A 19,036-nucleotide genomic window follows, 5' to 3' on the forward strand; every position below is an offset into this window, starting at 1 on the left:
AAGCCATTGCACAACACAACATCAAACTGGGACATGAAATTTTCCCTGCATTTTGCTCTAGAATGCAGATTTTACTGAGTTCACAGTTTTATTGTACCAAGTAATTGTTCTATTTCTATGGATTGCATATACTAATACCTTTCTCTTGATTTCACAAATTTTCAGCATATGGGAGACTTTGGAGGAATGCACAGGCCTGGAATTGTTGTTGACTATCATAACAAACCCAGTCCTGCAGCAGTTGCTGCAAGAGGAATAAAAAGAAAAATGATACCACAGCCATATAACAAACCTGGTGGGACATTTATCAAGAAACCCAAAATGACAAAACCAATTTTGAAGCTCAGCCAGAAAAAATCACCTAGTAAGTAACAAGTGCCAAAATTCTTCAGTTAAAATTACTAATATTTTGTTAATTAGGAATTTTTTAGTTTCAATATTCAGAAAGAGGACTGTATGTGCTGTTTTGTAATTCTTCATTTTCTACCTTTGAAGGACTCCACAACAGATTTTAGAATTTACTCTTCTACTGCAAAGATAATTTGCTGAATGAAACTGCATACTTTGATGTGTTTAAATATGTACTGCTGAAGACTTTCACTCAGACTTGATAATGATACTTCCTGGAGGCAAATTTTCACCACTGAAAATAACTTCAGATCTTGGGTTACCTTAAGTGACAATGGCTGACAAATATTAAAATGTGCCCTTGCATGGGCCTGGGCACTGCTGCCCAAACCTTAAAATGTGCCCTTGCACAAGCCTGGGCCCTGCTGTCCAAATACTTTGACGGATGTAAAAAGTAGTGCATCAGCTGCAATGCAGCTGAAATAAAGGCATTAGGTGTGGGTGAAGAGGAGAGAGAAAGGGAGGCAAACTGAGAAAACACTGAAAATGGTTACAGAATAATTTATGAAAGGCAGAGAGAGATTGCTCCTTCTTGTAAATGAAATGCCATAATGAAGAGAACAACTAGAAATATGATAGATAAACTGGAAATATAAATCGCAAAGTATTAGTGGTGCTTGGTTTGTTTAGTTTCCTTAAAGATGTCCTACAACTCTAATAATTTTGATGTTGCAGGCAAAGCTGGAGAAAAAAATGGCTAAGGAGGTTTGAATAAATTACTTGCATTGAGGGAATGTAAACTTGAGTATTAAATATTATGAATGGCATGTACAGCAGTCAAATTTTAGGTTTTTGTGCATGTAGTTTTCTCAGTAATTTGAATCTGCAGTTTTTTATATAGTTTGGTTTCAAATCACACCTGAAAAATGTTTAAAATTACTTTAGCTCAAAGCTTGCAAGGTATGTGCACAGACTTGGCAGAAACTTCCACGTGAAAATTTTATTTTTGAATTTGTAATTCTAATTACATTACTGTGTAATACAAACTGTTCCCTTAGCTTTAACTTAGAGTACTGTAAAACTTTCAGGCATTGGGTGTATAGAACATGTTCCTCTGCCTTTTGTATAGGGAACGTTATTGCTGGACTCCAGGTACATCAAAGACTTGCATCTCAAAGGTCTCCCTCTTAGCTCTTCTTCTTTCAGTACTTTCTTAGGTTCTCTTTTTCTAAACTACCTTCAGACAGAGCACTTCTAGTTTATTATGTGTTCCCCCTCAATGATTTCCACAATCCAAGGACCAATGTACTACATAATATTGAAGTTCCTTTAAGAAGCGGAGTAGATAGCACCTACTAGAATGCACTTCTAATCAGCCTGTCCTGTGGCTCTGAGATGGGAGGGGGAAGAAACTGTTGGGTGGCTTAATACAGTTTCCTGAGACTTGAACGGCAAGATGCACTAAGCAATATCATGTAGTTGAAAACTAAAAAGTGAGTAGCAACTACCAGAAAATTGGATGCAATCAATATACAATATATGAAAATATATCTCAAAATTATATTGTCCTTTCAGTCTTGACTTTCTTGTTTTGTGGAGTTAGATATAGGTGATTGCATGTAGAAGACTATTTCATATTCCTAAGGATAACTGATTTTACATTTAGTATTATTACTAAAATAGGATAAATTGTAGATGTACACCGTCCTCGCTGCATAACAAACTGAATTTTTTTCCGAAATGTCTTATTGCCTTAAAATGAATTGACAGTGGCAACGCTTTTGCATTATTTATTTGTTCCTCATTTTATGTTTATAGACATGAAGACATCTTTCCAGGATTCTACTATAGAGGTAAAGATTCCCAGAATTTGAAAATGTTTGTGATTCTTTCAGAAGTTTGTACAGTATACCTTAAGATGAATAATTATTAAGCTAGAGTTATAAAAATTAAGCACTTAACTATATAAGCTTTTCTAAACTTAACTTTTTTTCTTCACTTTATCTAATATTGTCTTATTTTGGTGGCAGTCTGAAATACTTACTGATTTCAAGTGAAAGATATAGCTTGTGCAGATAGCCTGGAAAATGAATTTTAATATGTATTTGTAGGCCCTACCTATTCTTGTAATGCATGGAGAGCTGTTGTATGAACACTTCTCATGTTGTCATAGGTCGTCAGCTTGAATTCATACACCTATGACTTGCTTGGGTGGGTTGAGAAATTAAGTACAAAATGACAGGGAGATTACTAAACAGCAGTGAGGAAGAATGGATAAGACATAAGACACATAGAGGAGAGAGGGTAAATAAAAAAAGAACCAGTGTTAACAGATGTTCTCTGATAGGGTACAAAGATTAGTTTCCACCTACAGAAGGATCAGTTGCAACAATATGTAAGAATGTGATCTGTAAGCTAAGTGTGGATCTATATCTTGGTTCCATGTTGAAAGACTGGAATGATATTTTCCTTCTTCTTGAGTGGAGGTATTAACATATTCTCAACTAAGTATTTAAAAGTCTGAATTGGAAGTCAGAATATTTAGGTAGAAGACTGAGGATTCTGATTGTGAAACTAATTCGTAAGGACTTCAAGGCATTAAGGAGAAATGCATAGCTTGAAGTGTTTGTACACCGAGTCTAGCTAGATGCTCAATTCGCTTTCTTCCATTATCATATTTGATAAAAATAGCAAGTAATGGATTATCAGAAATAAAATAAATTGCACTGTCTTTTTCTGGATTTAGAGTGGCATTGTTTTGTTGGGGTTTTTTCTTACAAAATTTATGGATTTGACTTTATTAGGAAATCGAAGTGGACACAAGTGGTGCAGTTGTTATATATGAAGACTTTACAAGAGATGCTTATGATCTTGGGTACCAGACTTTTGGAGGTAAGTCAGTTTGCTTTGTCAGGTAAGGTATTGTAGGTATTGTATTTGTGTGACTTTGAGTGAATAGATTTAGTAAGCCTGTATGTATGACCTCTAATAGTTATTGAGTAGCATGATTTTTTTTTTTTTGAAGAGTTTATAAATTTAGGCCATGGAGAAGATGATTGTTTGTAGCAACCATCCATCACTTGTTTTGTTCTTTACATGCTTGTTGTCTCTCTGCTTCCTGATCATCTCTGTATGTTGTTGTTGTTTGACTTGTTTTAATTTTTGTGAAATTAATGTAAATGGTCTTATATACTTACTGCCATTCCATTGCTTAAATGTTGTTTATCCCACCAGTTCCTCACCCATATCCTATTATTTATCCCACTAGCTGATCAACCTCACCCTTAAATCCTAGGTGAGTCACTTTCATAGAAGTGGATTTAGCTAACTCAGAGAGCTGCTCTCAAGAACACGGGGTCTATTTCATGTGCAGTCTTAATGAAACAGGTTAATTATTAGTTTACATAAAATCAGTTAAAGTGTATATTAACCATAGTGATTTCAAACACATACAGAAAGAAATCCAGTGTTAAGGCTGAAACTGTTTTTAGTCACCTTTCCCTTGTGTGCTGCCCTATTGCGTATGTAGTCTAATCTGATGGTAAGGAGTGCTAGAAATTTGCAGCCAACTGATTAGAGTTTCTTTTCTTAGAGTTTCAAAATCTTTTTGATAGGAGATTTTCAGATTTTCTCCTCTCTGGATCAGAGTAATTTCTGAAACTCTTTGTTATAAAATGAGAAACCTTGGGGTAATCAGGACTGAAATGTAAGCTGTTAGTGGAAATGTTTTCAGTACTCAGTGACACTTCTAGACCCACAGAGCTTTTTGCAAGTCTTTTTTTTTTTTTTTTTTTTGCGTTATGCTGCTCTACATTTCTTTCTGTTGCTGTTTGGATGGAGGCAGATTACATGGAGGCTGACCTCTCTCCTAAGGTTGAACTGCAAAAGAAAACTAAGTGATCCTCTTTGTCCTGCTCTAAAACTACGCACTGAATAATATTCTAATTGTTTCCCTTTTTCCATAGGCTTTTAAAGCAGACATAGGAAAGGCAAACATAAGTACACTTATGCAAAAAGTCAATGTCCTTAGAAGTCTTTAATGTTGCAAAACTAATTTCTAGTCATTTATTTGTTTGCACTCTTACATGCCAGGTGATAATTTAATGAAATTCTTCTTCTTTAAAGGTTTGGTTGGGTTTTTGTTGTGTGGTGTGGGTGGTTTTTGGTTTTTGATGTGTGTTCCGCCTCCCCGTCCCAGCTGGTTCTTCCTTCAGTGTTTTATTCCTTCAGCTGAAAATCTTTGGAACATTTTCTTGTGAAATCAAGTGAATTCTAGTGGGGAAAAATAATAAAGTTGTTGAAGTTCAGGTTGGGTACAACACCTTAATGAAACACTGCCTTGTCTCCTTTATGAGAACCTTTGCTTTTACTTTTGGAAACTGCCTTCTCAGCAGAAGAGAGTGGCTTTAGATAGTTTCTTTTTATGTAAGGGGATTGTAGCAACAGTGCTCTAAAACCATGGAGAGTTTTAAATAATGTGTTTCTTCCCGTACACCCCCTGTACCCTTTCCTGGTCACTTAATTGAAGAAGCCTTTAATAACTAGGCATAACAGGGTAGGGTTTGCTTTAACTCTGAATTTCTTTACTTTTGTGAGTGTAATCTAGAGTGTAACCCCTAAACTACTAAGTTTGCATTGTTGGAATCAAATGTTTGAATTGGTTGTCTTTACAGGAGGAAGACAAAGCAAAACTTCTATGGTGTTTAAATAAGCCATTGAACCACTTTGGTATAGGGTCTTTCTCTGCATTTTGACGTGTTTGTGGAGGAGACAGGGAAGACAGAGACTTTTACTGGGTTTCTTTTTTTTTTTTTTTAACATAACATTTTAAAATCCTTCTCCTGTATGTTAAGATGGCAAAGGAGAAGTTAAAAGTGAAGAAGAAGAAAAGCGGCGAATTGAGGCCAGAAGAGAGAAGCAAAGGCGTAGAAGGGAAAAAAACAGTGAAAAATACGGTGATGGATACAGGTTTGTGCTATAACTTCTTCTGTCTTGTGTGCAATGTTTTAGTTCCCCTTTATCCTTCTGTCTGAATATGTCTTCTTTCCTGAAAGACCCTTTGGACTGATTTTAGGAAAATAAAATGTAATAAAGAAATGACCAAACCCTCTCCCCCTCACTGTCCCCCCAGGCTGAAACCAGCTAACCCAAACAAACAAAAAAAACTCAAAACAAAACCCAGCACCCAAATCCTGTGGTTTAGAAGACTGGATGTTTCACTGAACTTCTGCTGTATCAGACAGTAGACAATTTCCTAACACTTTCTCCCCCACAAGTGCATCAGTGCACACTTGAAGCAGCTTAGAATGGTTCTGGTGTTGAAGTATATATTTCAGTTAAATAAATATTCATGCTGACTTAATAAGCTGTTAGAAATTGACTTTATTCTGGTTTTATATGTATGGTGACCTATTTTGTAACAAAACCAAGTAATAGTTCTGTAACTTTTCTTAGTCTTGCCACAGCCAAGCGGGCTAATGGCCAGCACTGTACAAAACTGTTCTATGTCAGTGCAGTATATGATCATAGCATAGCCTTCATCATAGCCTTTTCCTCATTGTTCTGGGGAGGCCATATTTCCTTGTAAAGATTATATAGTTTTTGTATGGCAAAGGAACTTTAAATGAATCCTTTTGACTATTTGTAGTTAGGAAATCGTGGACTGGCTTGAATATGAGAATACTGCAGAAGGTGACAAAAACTAGAGAGCTGTGATAGATACACTCACAGAATAATGTGACTTTTAAATGGCTAGCTTCTGATTTCAGCAGTTTTCATCTTCTGCATAGATAATTCATTACTCTGAGACTGGCCTGATTTATATTTGGTTCTTGTAGCAGTTATCCCTCATAATGGTAAAATACTGGAATTTTTTTTCTTTTTCATTTAGGCTTTTTTAAAGAATGCTTTTCTCATTCCTTTTCTGATTAGCTTTGTCAAGTCCTCATAGTTTTGAGGAGAGAGGGAAGAATGTTTTTTTAATGGTAATGTTATTTAATGTATTTCTCTTGATAGAATGGCATTTACTTGCTCATTTTGCAAATTTCGAACATTTGAAGAAAAAGAAATTGAGTCACATCTGGAGAGTGCAGCTCACCAGGAAACATTGGATCATATCCAGAAGCAAACCAAATTCGACAAAGTAGTGATGGAATTTCTTCATGTAAGACAACTGTTCCTTGATTTATATAATACTTCTACATTAGAATGTAGTTACAATTTACTGTTTATCTTCAAAATATGCTTAATTTATCATGGTTATTCCTTTTGCAGGTGACTTTTGACACAGCACATGTTACTAAAAGTTGAAGCAAATTCAGAGTCTGTAAAATAGTGTTACTTTTACAATTAAAAGTAGTGCCTTAAGAAGTAACAGCAATTGCTATTTGTTACAGAGCTATTCTGAGTAATATTTTAAGTATAGGTGCCTGTTGGAATATAAATAATTGTACATCAAATGTGTTACCATTTTTTTTTCTGATTCTCTGTAGGAGTGTATGGTGAATAAATTCAAGAAGACAGCTATGCGTAAGCAACAGACAAGTAACCAAACGGAAAACGCTCAAGCTGCTGAAAAAGATATAATGGAAGGTAAGTAATGCTTTTTATGTGAAAGTGCATACTGTGGAGCTCTGCTTGTCCTTTTCTCCTTCCATTCTTCTTTGATAAAATGTTTGGAATAAAATGATTAGTTTTCACACCTTTTCTGTATCTGGTTGGGCTTCCTTGCTTCATTTCTGATATAACGTGGAATGTAAGAACAGTGGGAGATAGCAAACCTTATTAATCTTTGCTATCCAGGTAGCCTTGTCAGAAAGTAAAATAACATTGTGCTAGGTACTTGACAAACAGAATTATGTGGGCTTTGCCACAGTCTTATTCAGTATAATGCATGAGGAGTGGCAACAGGTGGATGCAGATAGAACAAAAGAGAGGATGTAATAAAGCGGTAATGTGATAATCATCAAATATGATGGTAAGGATCTGGATAATGTAAGGGATAGTTGCTGTGGTTTTGAGGGACACTGACAAAAGGAGGAGTTCGAGCACTTCCTTGGCTACCCGAGATGCATCTTGGCCTGAATTTTTTTTCCCCTTGGCTGCCCTACAAGCAGTTTTCTAGAGCATTTTCTGTGTCCCTGCCTTGCTGTGCCATATCCTTCCACTTTATCCTTTGCTTGAGGACTTTCAAAAGATGTGCTAGAGCCAGACGGGACATCTTTTTGAGTACCTTTACTTTAGGCAATAACTGTATTTGAATATTACCTTAATTTGAATTTAAATGCTAAAAGCTACTTAAAAATGGATATAGGCAACATCTTAACAATCTCCCAAATTCTTTTTGTGTACTTTACTTAAGTACTGGAGGGCCTGTTTGTCTTTATGATCAGAATGTTCTGTTGGCAAACTAATATGTAAATTTGCAAGAGAAATTGGATTCACGTGCTGCTTCTGGTGGTGAGGGGAGGCAAGGGAATAAAGGAGTTGTTCTTACGAGGGGTAAGGTAAATCCAGCTGCTTTGGTGAAGTTGTTTGTTTCTTGTATCAAAATGTGTATTATTAAGGATATTAGTTATTGTTGATTTTAAACAGATGGCACTTTTGTACATTAAATAGTTCAATTTGATTGTTGTATCATTTTTATTTCCCTCTATTTAGGCAGCAGGGTGTTCATATATGATAACCTTAGGCAGCAAACATAATTGCCTGGGTCTCTATATAGTCTGTGGAGAGAAGGAGGTGGAATATCCAAGTGAAAAACATTCTCCTTCAACATTGCCTTCAGAGAGCCTAATATTGATGCCTGAATTTGGGTGAATATTCCCCTGTGGTTCAGTTTCACATATTTAACAACTGAGAGCTCTGATTTTCTGGTATAAAACAACCAATCCTGCCTTCCACTTTGCTAGAATAACACATTTTGTGTTAATCATTTGTTGTATCTTCTTTGGCAGGGGTTACTGCTGATGACCATATGATGAAAGTTGAGACTGTTCACTGCAGCGCTTGCAGTGTGTATGTTCCCGCATTACACAGTTCTGTTCAGCAGCACTTAAAATCTCCTGATCACACAAAAGGAAAACAAGTAAGATATGACATATTATTAAAAAAAAAAAAAAAGCAAGCATAATCTAATAATAGGTGAGAAGTGCTATGGTACTTGGTGCAAGTAATTTCTAAGTTCTTGTTGGTATTACTTGTTCTCTAGAAAGCTAGAATGTCCTTGTTACACTTTGTGAACATAATGTCTCATGAAGTGGCCAGTGCTTAAGCACCCCCAGTTAATGAAATGTTGGTGTGCTTAATAGCTGACAGTAATAAGTTCTGAGAAGGTTGCTAGGAATGGATTTTTTATTTTATTGGAGGGTTTTTTTACTGCCATTAAGTGTTGGAAAGGTTTTGTTATTCATGTTGCAAAACATATACATATGTTTCCAGCAAGATAATAAACCTTTTTTTTGCTTGGCTATTATCTTTTTAATGTGAAGAAAAGTGAGAGCAGCTAAGGATTAGCAGTAGTATGGAATTGGTCTTTGTTACAATTTATAATGATACACTTTTAAGGTTGGTAGAAGGGTTGAAAGAGTAGCATGAGTGGAAAAAATCACAGTTGTCATAGTAAGCAAGATTGCCAAAGTACTGTTTTAGAATGGTTTGGGTTGGAAGGCACCTTTAAAGGTCATCTAGTTCAACCCCCCTGCAATGAGCAGGGACATCTTCAACAATATGTTAGGCTGTGATGGAAAAGCATCACCTGTAGATGAGAACAGGTAACCGTGGTTGTAGACAGGTGTGTGGTTGTAGTTCATCATATAAGCAAGATGTGAATGTGTCTTTTGATCAAGCTAAAGCAACAAACTATAAACACTACCAAACTTAATTGAGCTTATTGTGTGGTTTGGACTTAAATGCTAATAATGAGCATTTCATGCTGCAATACGTTCATTGTTTTCCTTACAGAAACTGACCATGAATTCAGATTTGTGTGACAATTGGAATTAGGTGTATGATAATTATTCACTATGAAATTTGTTTCGTAGGCCTACAGAGAACAAATAAAAAGAGAGAGTGTTCTTACTGCCACCAGTATCTTGAATAATCCTATAGTCAAGGCACGATACGAGCTGTATGTGAAGGTAAGATGCAAATCTGTAACGTTTGCTATACCACTATTTCCTCCATGCTGATGGAGTTTAACCTTAGTGCTCTGTCTTCTGTTTCTGTCTTCTAAGTAGCTTACAGATTAATATACTTTTAACATATTTTGCCAGTCTTGGGTCATTGCCTCAGATAACTTTGTTTGCAGAGAAAATTACTGCCTTCGGATTTACCAGCTTTTGGTTTTTGTTTGCCATTTATGTGTATATCTAGTCAATTCTTAATTAGATGCTCTTATTAAAAAAAAAAAATCAAGCTTTAGGAAAGCATCAGCATTGTCTTTGACTCTATATGTAACACTAACTGTAGGGCACAGAACACTTTACAGATGAGTCAGTCTTCATGTTTAGAAGCAAAGGCTCCAGTGTGTGGCTTTCTGTGAAAGTACAGTGCACGCACTACTCAGCTACTTTTATTCCATAGAATAGGATTCATGGCAGCATACAAAAAATGAAAGCTTACAACAGTAGTTGTCATGGTCAGAGAATTTAAAAGGCATGGTAGCCTATGTTTCAGATACATGGCCTGAGAAACATATGTGAATTCATTTTAGCAAAATATGTTGTTGTTTGTTTTTTTTTCCTTTTGGGACAGCAAAGTGACTTCTGTAGTACCATTGGTTATTTCTGGTAGTTACTTTTAATTGATTTATAATTTTGGCTGTGCCTAAACAATAGACTCTTTCAGACAAAGCAATATTGTGTTGCAGAAATATGACAAGGTATGAGCCAATGCAGAAGTTAATTGTGATTTAAAATGTCAAATTAGTCATGTCCTGCAAAATTATGTATGATCGGGTGCGTGAATCAGTTTCAGACAACTGTTCTGTATCTGTTAAGAAAAGGTAGCAAATGACCAGATACTGCAGCCTGGAATATCTGCCTGTATTGCCAGCCATCTCTTCTGGTGTTCCTTATGGCCTGGTATGCGTGTGCGTTGTCCTGTACAGCCCCCTAGTGGGGGATTGGTAAAAGAGGGAATGGAAGTTTGCCATTTGTCAGTTGGAATACGGAGGAAGGTAAAATTTGCAAGATTGTCTTTGCAAGGAGACCACTGACATTTTCAGAATGCGTAGCACTGGTATTTCCTGGGGTTGATGGAGCTTAATACACTTTCAGCAGCACCTGCTCAGTGAGATATATCTGGCTTCTGGTTATGCAAATTCCTCTCATCTTTATCCAAATGTATAATCAACTGCAGACTGAAGTAGTCCAGGTTTATTATACAGCATGTGATGAATAGGAGCATGTGATGCATGCATTTGGTGTCTGCAGTCTTCCAGGAGAGTGGGAAATCCTTCTTACAGCCCAAAATAGCTTGCTTTGCGATGACAGGCAGACTGGCTTGGGGAAACATCCCTCCCTACCCCCCAACCAAAAAACGCCAAACAAACAAAAAACCCCAAAACCCCAAACCCAACGTTGTTTTAGAAAGTGTTGTCTATCCCACATATGCAGCATGGAAGGGGGAAATTCAGAGCAGGGAAGGCCTGCAAGGCTGTTGCATAGATTTGTACCAAGTTCCAAAGGCAGGTCATCAACATCACAAATGGCTTTGACAAAAGGAGAACAAAATTGCAACTCCTGATTTGTATGCATCCCTATTGATACGGTTTGACATGAGCAAAAAAGATAAAAAAATTTTTTTTTTTCTTTCCTATTGCACTGCTGGATTTCTCTGTGCGCATTGGGAATTTTGTTCTTTTAATGTGTGGCCTAGAAGAGGCATATCCCAAATAGAGTTGAATTAGGGAAAGCTCTTTCTCTGTTGAGGCCAGTACTGCCTTGTAGAACCACACCCTGCTGAGAATAGTAGTCATCCACCTATTTACCACAACTGGTAATTTGGGACCCACCTTCCCTCATTGTGGTTTTGTGTGAAAAATTCTGTGTCAGCCCTTTTGATTGCCCCGTGGTGCTGCTAAGTAACTGCTTGGAGGATGACAATTAAATGTAAATTGGGTTGATTGTCTGGCTGACACCTGGCAGCAGGTGATCATATAAGATATAAAACTTTCAAAGTTGAAGGCTCTGGCTAATGCTTGACTGAAAATGAGGGAGTGGATCATGACTTCTGGTCTAGAGTAAGCTAACGGACAAGCAATAACAACTGCTGTTTTGCTTGGGACACCTTGGCCACTTCTTTTGAGTAAAATGCCATTCTATGTGTGACTTATTCCTCTACCCAATGTTTAATGGAAAATCTCTTTTGCCCTTTGATTTAATCTTCTCTCCAACTAGAGACCGCTCCACAGGTTGTTAGCTGTGTGTGCAGAAGGACAGAAAGCAAATAGGTGCATCCATTTTAAACAAACTCACAGCTTCAAATGTGTTGTTCTACAAACATTCAACTTCCATTTTTCTTTAACTACATGTTTCTAGTTTGCACTGTGAAAAGGAAAGCAGAAAGAAATTTTTTTGGCTGTAACCATTTTCAGATATTTTCATATTTAACCGTTTAATTATGAAGTCAGTTTTAGATTTTCAAATTTCACAGAAAATCTTGTTTTTAAGAAATAAGTGCAAACTTTGTAGTATTTACTTGTATATGCTAAATAAGTATGCATACTTGAACTTGAATCTTTCAGCTAGTTCTATAAGCTTGGACACATCAGCTGTAGCAAAGGTGTAAAGGTTAAATCACCCTGGTAATTTTCACTGAGTTAAGCTTTTTTTTTTTTTTTTAACATGGTAAAGGTGCCTGTGATGCCTACTGAAAATGGAAGGATCTATATGGACTTAGCCTAAGATAATCCTTCATGTCTTGTGTGTGGGTTTTTTGGTTGTTTCAAGCCATTTGCAATTAATGTCCCAGCTCCATGGAAGACAGCTTCAGTAAATTAGATGATGTGGCTTTAGAAGAGCTCTTGGTGTTATATAAAGGCTCTGATCTTTGTTACGCTTCTGGTCAGGGACTAGAGTTATGAATGGAAAGAAAAAAACAAAGGTCCAGATAGGGCTTGACAGCGGTTGTTAGTGCCACAGCTGATGCTGAGAGCAACAAGAATTATAATGGTGGAGAATAGCATTTCTTCAAGGTGGCCTTCTTAATTTACTAGTGCAGCTTCCTTGGATCTATTAGTATTGGAATAACTCTGTCATGTGTACTGTTCTTCCAGTCTTCTGCTGGACCCCACTGTTAGGACTATCATTTTCTGTATCCCGTCTTCTGTCACAAAATGCTGCTTCTGTTCCCTGTGCTGCTGCTGCTTTGGAGCTGGTGTCTGCAATGTTGGGAATTGCTCCATTCAGTTTCCAGAAAACTACTGTACCAGAACTGAGGTTTCCAATTGTCAAAACTTGCATATGATCTTTATGATCCTAATTGTACTGGTGACCATCTTTTACGCTATCTTCATGATTTTTTTCAATTCCTATACTTGAAAATCCAATTCAGTGCTTAAATTAACAGCGTATTGTTTGCATCCTGTCCTTTGGATGCAAGGAACTGTTCCTCTTAATCTCGTTTGATATCTTCATCATAGATATTTTAATCAAAGAACCTTGAAAGGATTGTTTCTTACCTTTTAAAGAGCCCTCTGTTTCCCCAGTGTTGGTCTTATGTGGTACCCTTTTGTGCTTCCAATGTAGTCTTTGTATGCTTTTTTTAAAGTTCTTAATTTCTCCGTATTCTTCTACATCCATATTTTAAAGAGGGGGGAAAATCCACCACATCCCACCTGCAGGGCATTCTGAAACAATCATCTTAGAAGTTTTATGAACCTGTAGCAAGTCCCTTTATAATAAGGAGGAAAAAAAGACCATCCTGTTTCTCAAGCAAAAAGTTATCACTTGAAGTCACGAGTATCTGATTTTGGACCATTTACAACTTCTTAGAATGATGTCTGTGATTAAAAGTTGCTAGGATATTGCTCAAGAGAAGCATCATAGAAGTTGATGTTTTCTATTACTATGTCCCAGGACTGTTTGATCATGTGTATTAGTGAAGGCATTCTAAAGTTTACCAGTTAGGTAGGCAGAGTTTGATATCTTTTTGGGTCAGGTTTGTGAGACCTGTTATAAATAGATATAGAGAGTGGTTTCTGGGGACATTTGAATCCCAAAGCTTTGGTTGTAAATACCAGTTCACCAGTTCAGTCTTAAGCTTTCTCTGCAATTGAAATATTCTAGAGACAAGGAACCCAGAGAATGCATCTCTTGGGAATATACTACTTATCTGCTTGTGTTTTTATGCTCTGTAGGCATCATAAAGTCTTTCTGCAGCAGTGCAGTGGTGCGCCTGTGTTCCTGTTTTCTGTTTTGGTTTTTTTTTTGTTGTTGTGGTGGGTTTTTTCTTTTTTTGTTGTTGTTGTTGTTGTTTATTAAAGCCGTCTGGGAAGATGTGTGGCTGTCAAAATCAACTAGCATCAAAATTGGCTCTGCCTGCTGTGCTGGATGCCTCTGATGCTACATCACTGGAAAAGAGCACAGTCGTTAGGATCTTCCCCCTTGAGGGCAGTAACTTTTTCCTTAGTTTGAGAACTCGAAAAGTGCATTTTTCTCTGAAAAAACAGTTGGGGAAAGCAACTTAATTTTTTTTTTTGTTATTATTGTATAGAGATCTATTCAGCCAGAAGTAGTGTGCTGAATCCAGCTCTGCTAGGCTAGCCAGAAGCAACATACTGTCTCCACAGGAATGAAGTGTAACGGTTTTCTGTAGCTTGTCCCCAAGAGTCAGGGACAGTCAGAAGCTGTCTGCAGGAGTGTGGAAGTGGTCCTTTTAGAAGTGCGTTCTTTAGCTACAGTTCATCATTATGCCTAGCCTAGAGATGAGAGGATTTTAATCTTTCCTTTTGTATCAGACCTATAAAAGGGCTTCTGAGATCCTTGTGAATCATTTACAGAGAAAGGCTACCTTTTGTTTTCTTTTGCTCTCCATTAGGCCATATGAAACTCTTAATATATCTGTCGTCCCTCTGTAGTGTCTACTGATGAGCATGTTTTTGAAGCTAACCAGGTGGAGTATTCTTAACTCAGTAATTAGCTTATTTCTGTCTGTCTTTGGAAATCCTTGTTCCTGTACCCAAATGTGATTGAAAATATTTGGCTGAAGCCAAGGAAAATGGCACTAGAGGCTTTGCAGTCAGGAGGTCTTTCGCACTTCTAGCCAAAAAGGAAAATAGATCGAGTACAATTTTGGGGAGTTGCACTAATCCTTAGTGAATTAAGGTTTGGATGCTCAGCCTTTTTATTTCACAATGCTTTCCATTGATGTTGGAATTGAATTGGTTTGCGCACTCGCTTTTCCATTTTTTTTTTTCATGAAGTGGTTTACTGAGCTAATAAATATCTTTAGTATTTCAATGTTGGACACTGTTACCTATTCAGTGAAATACTCCTTAGTATTCTGTAGCCCCATGGTGCTTGACAGTAACAGTAGGTCATCTAAAAGTGGCATGAGTTTTAACTCCGATGTGGGGTTTTCTTGTTTTCACAGGGCTCAGATAAGTTATGACACTAGCTTTCTAGTTACTTGACCCTTACCTATGGGAATCTACTTCTAAAAAAGCCAAACGTAGTATCTTAAAGAAGTTTAAATACTACCTTATTCATGGTTTTTTTTATGTGGTAGCTATGTCTTTGATTAGGCTATGAGTTGATGGGGCTCAACAGACACTACCATCTAAGTGCTGTAGGCTGGCCATTACGAAGTGTGTGCATAAAATTATCCTGGGACTTGGAATAACGTGGTGTCAAAGAATTCTGCTTTCTTTGGGTTACTCTTTAAATCTGATTTTATGATTTTTCTTGATTTTAGAATAACAATGAAGCCAAGTTTTTGTGTAGTGGCATTTGCTACGTGTTTTTATAGCTTTCTAATTTTTCAGTGATTTGTAGGCTACGTGGAAGACCCTACCTGAAAAATGTAACTGAAGTAAAAATATTTATGTTTCTTTTTATGAGTAAGCAAAAAAGAACAAGGGGCCTAGAACTCAATTTTTCTTTTGGATCATCTTTATACAATATTCTTGAAATCCCAATCCTAGTGTAGTTAGTGATTGGTGTCATATGTTCAGATGAGACTTGCTGTGTCAGATGTTTGAACATGAAAGGAGCTTTAGCGAAGAAACTCCTAATACTTCATGTTGTTATTCTTTATTGATTATTCATAGTTCTTAGATATCTGAAACAAGTGAAAGCTGAGGTATGTCTTGTAGTGAATTATTTTATGAAATAAAGTGTGAAACTAGAATGCCAACATACTTAAAATACTGTCTGAGAAATCTGCTTGATAATTTTTCTAGATCAGCAATGGAATGAATTTCAGGCTAGTCAATGTAATTAATTCTAGATTTCTTTTTCATTTACTGAAGAGTTTGCCTTTTTGATAGAATTACTCAGAGTGAATAAAGACTGTAAATAAGGAAAAGCAGAATGAAAGTCTTCTGTTCAGATTTGGTTTTAATTGGGGAGAAAAAGGAAGCAGCTGTAGTTCTTAATAAAAACATATTGAAACTTAACCATGTAATTTTAATTTACTGAATGTTGAAGTTAAACAGAAGTTTGTGTGTAGCATACTTTGGCTTTTTCTCAATGCCATTTCTGCTTTCATTAAAACAGTTTATTGGAATCCCAGTTTCCAGTGTGCATAAAAATGAGGTGTTGCTAGTTTTAAATCAAATCTGTTTTGATTTTCTTGCAAAAAAAAACCCCACCTATTAAAAAGCTGTGTAAAATACCATAGCATTTCTTAGTGGCCTCCCTTTTCATTCACTGAAATGATGAGTATTATTTTAGTTTTTGTTTGAAATAAATGCCAAAGTGTTTGTTTTCAATCTTCTGCTTCAGGGTGAAAATCCTTTTGAAATTAATGATCAGGCTCAGGAGCAGCAGACGGAAGAGGAGGACAAAGCTGATGAGCCAGCTGAGGGTGAGGAAGAAGAGGAGGAAGAAGAGGAAGAAGAAACTGAAGAACAAACTGATTTCACTTTAGACCACACTGAAGATAACTAAGTGCAAGAAAATGAAAATATATTGGGGGGGGCAAAACAGCTTTTTATTTCTGCTCTAAAGTGGCTAAGACTTTTTAATAGTCTCAAATGAAGTTGTTGAAGATTCCCCACCGTATGCATGCATTCCATTCCCCAGAGAACTTGTTTATATAATTCCTCTGTGTTTCTGATTTTGTTTAAAATGAAATTAAGACTATTTTAGTTGAGCTTTTTATAGCAAACTGACTGTTAAAGCTGATTAAAACATTGTGTTGTATATTTTTTTAAGCATCCTATTTTTTTGATGTGTGTATTGAAAGTTGGATATAATAATAATTTTTGGTCTAATCAGTTGAAAAGAAAGGCGGGTCTGTGGGGTAAATATATTAAATGCTGTATGGCATAAGCTTATCATATTTACCTCTTAGTACAGAAAGAGTAACTTCAAAAATTGTGCTGTTGAGTGTGGCTGTTTTGGGGACTGCATTGCACTCTGTATAATAGAGTATGTGTTATAATATGCCTTGTAGCTTTTTGTGATAAGATGTACCAGTTTGTAGCAATAAAACACTTCAGAAATGTTAACTGTTTAAAGTGTCTATAGTTAAGTATTTCAAGTATTTCCCCATGCTGACTACCAGATTGGTTTCAAATCAAATCTTGATTGATACCATGATTGCAATTATTTAAAATCTGTAGTTGCATCTTAGTGACTCATGTTTGTTTATTGCTGATTTGTGATGTGTTTAGACTCCACCTACCAGGATAGATAAGCACTTTTGTCGTAATAGTGTGCCTAGGGGAAGCGTGCTTTCAGTATGTTTACATGCTGTGCACTGTTGTCTGTCTTAGAAATTATATATAAGTGCACTTGTTTTTTTCCACAGTTCCTTCTAATCTAGCTTTTAACTAACGAGAACTGGAAGTGTCTGATTTAACTATTTCTAAATACAGCTAAGTAATGTGCATCATTTTTCCCTAAATGTGGTAACTTAACAGAAGTAACTGTACAATCTCTTGTGGTAATTACGGGGAATTTTTTTCAAAATCTCATCATATATGTAATTTGTGCACCCTTCTGTTGGAGAACCTTTGTTTTAATTTGTAGCCATCACTGTATACAGGTGGTATAAGCAGAGAGTGGTCAGAGGTTAGATAGAATTAAAATATTTCTAACCTCAAATGTGAACTGATTGGCTTTTTCAGTTATCTACTGTAGAACTGGGGAAAGTGTGCAAGTATTATGGGGGAATACTTGATTTAGATGTTAGGTCACCAGAAAGTCTAGTAGAAGTCAACTCCAAAGAATGCTGTGTATTGTAGTCATTTAGCTGTTGCGTTTTAGCATAACTTGAAGAATAGAAAATACAACATTTTGAGGAAAAAGAGAGGAAACTCAGTTTGGTGCATTCACCTCTTGTTTTCTATATGGCTTATATTTTTCCATTTTAAAAAAATCAGCATGATGCAGATTTGATTGTTGTACCTGTAAGTGGGTTAGCTTTGCGCTAAAAATTAGCATGGGTTGGTTGAAAGATGTGTTAAGCCTGCAGCTGGTTGAACAGTATCCCTTGGATATGTAAGCTTGAAATAACAAAATACTCCCTACATCTCTAAATACTCATTCTTCTATTCTCCATCTTAAGGCTAGGGTTAAGATTCATATTTGCATTACTTTTAAGGTGTAATCTCCCCTTCTGCCTTACAAGCTGGTCACTCAACTATTTATGTGTTCTATTTGTAGATCTCTTGCCTTACAAGAGGAAGATGCTGATCTCTTCCCAGAAAACTTAACAGGAACTGTATCAGTGTTCTAGAAACTGGCGAGAGCTTTAGCATGAGAACTTGTTTGCAGTAGTTAAGAGAACTGAGATGCTGCCCAAATTTCTGCAAGTGGTGGTTTTTTTGTCTTTGTCTATGGCTCCTTTACTAGTTGGAGAGAATTAAGTTGCTTCTAAGCAGCTAAGATAAGTCCTTCTACCTAAGATATCAGTACGTTATTTCCATTGCATTTATGCAGTATGACCTCAGGATCTTTGAACTCGGCATTCATGACTTCACTGGTAATCTAAAATACATAATCAACGACTTCTGTATACTGACAACTGCTGATTATAATGGACAAAATTACCCTTTTCTGTAGGCTTAGAAGGAACTTCTAATGGAGTCCCCGGGTCCCTTTTGTAGCTAATGCTTCATCAAATTAAATTAATTTCCTACATCAGTAACGAAATATGGAAATAATTTTAGAGGGAATGATGGCTGCCCATTCCAGATGACACGGATTCCTGGTAAGCTGTGCTCCCCTCCACCCCCCCACCCCCCCACCCCCCAGTTATTCCAAACTGAGTGGAGACTGCATTTGTTTGTTTCAGAATCTCAGAAATAAAGTCCACAGTTTTAGGCAGTTCTGGATGAAGGCGCCTGCCAGAATATACAGGTATATTTATTTACACATCCCTCCTAAGAGACCTTTTCAGTTTCCTTTGCATTTACCAAAGAGCAGCTATGTGCTGTCAACTTTCTGACTGTTTATAAGTGTTGGTTGCAGTAACATAGGCTTTTCCCTAGATCTTTTTCTAAAGAACCTTCTTGGAA

At 36.6% G+C, this 19,036-nt stretch overlaps 1 protein-coding gene across 2 annotated transcripts in view; it reads left to right on the forward strand.

The window, feature by feature from the left end:
* The window catches only part of ZNF326 (zinc finger protein 326), a 29,158-nt gene extending 12,135 nt beyond the window's left edge, over positions 1-17,023 (forward strand). For both annotated transcript variants that reach the window (XM_087731449.1, XM_087731451.1), the window contains 9 exons: positions 166-364; positions 2,167-2,201; positions 3,153-3,240; positions 5,202-5,316; positions 6,364-6,511; positions 6,840-6,939; positions 8,304-8,434; positions 9,390-9,485; positions 16,296-17,023. In XM_087731449.1, the coding sequence (XP_087587575.1) occupies positions 166-364; positions 2,167-2,201; positions 3,153-3,240; positions 5,202-5,316; positions 6,364-6,511; positions 6,840-6,939; positions 8,304-8,434; positions 9,390-9,485; positions 16,296-16,460 (1,077 nt within the window). In that variant the 3' untranslated portion in view covers positions 16,461-17,023. The remainder of the gene's footprint in view (positions 1-165; positions 365-2,166; positions 2,202-3,152; positions 3,241-5,201; positions 5,317-6,363; positions 6,512-6,839; positions 6,940-8,303; positions 8,435-9,389; positions 9,486-16,295) is intronic.
* Positions 17,024-19,036: the final 2,013 nt, after the last annotated feature.

The sequence above is a fragment of the Nipponia nippon genome, unplaced genomic scaffold (genome assembly GCF_047370975.1).
Source record: "Nipponia nippon isolate SJK-2023a ecotype South Korea unplaced genomic scaffold, ASM4737097v1 scaffold_5, whole genome shotgun sequence".
NCBI lineage: Eukaryota > Metazoa > Chordata > Aves > Pelecaniformes > Threskiornithidae > Nipponia > Nipponia nippon.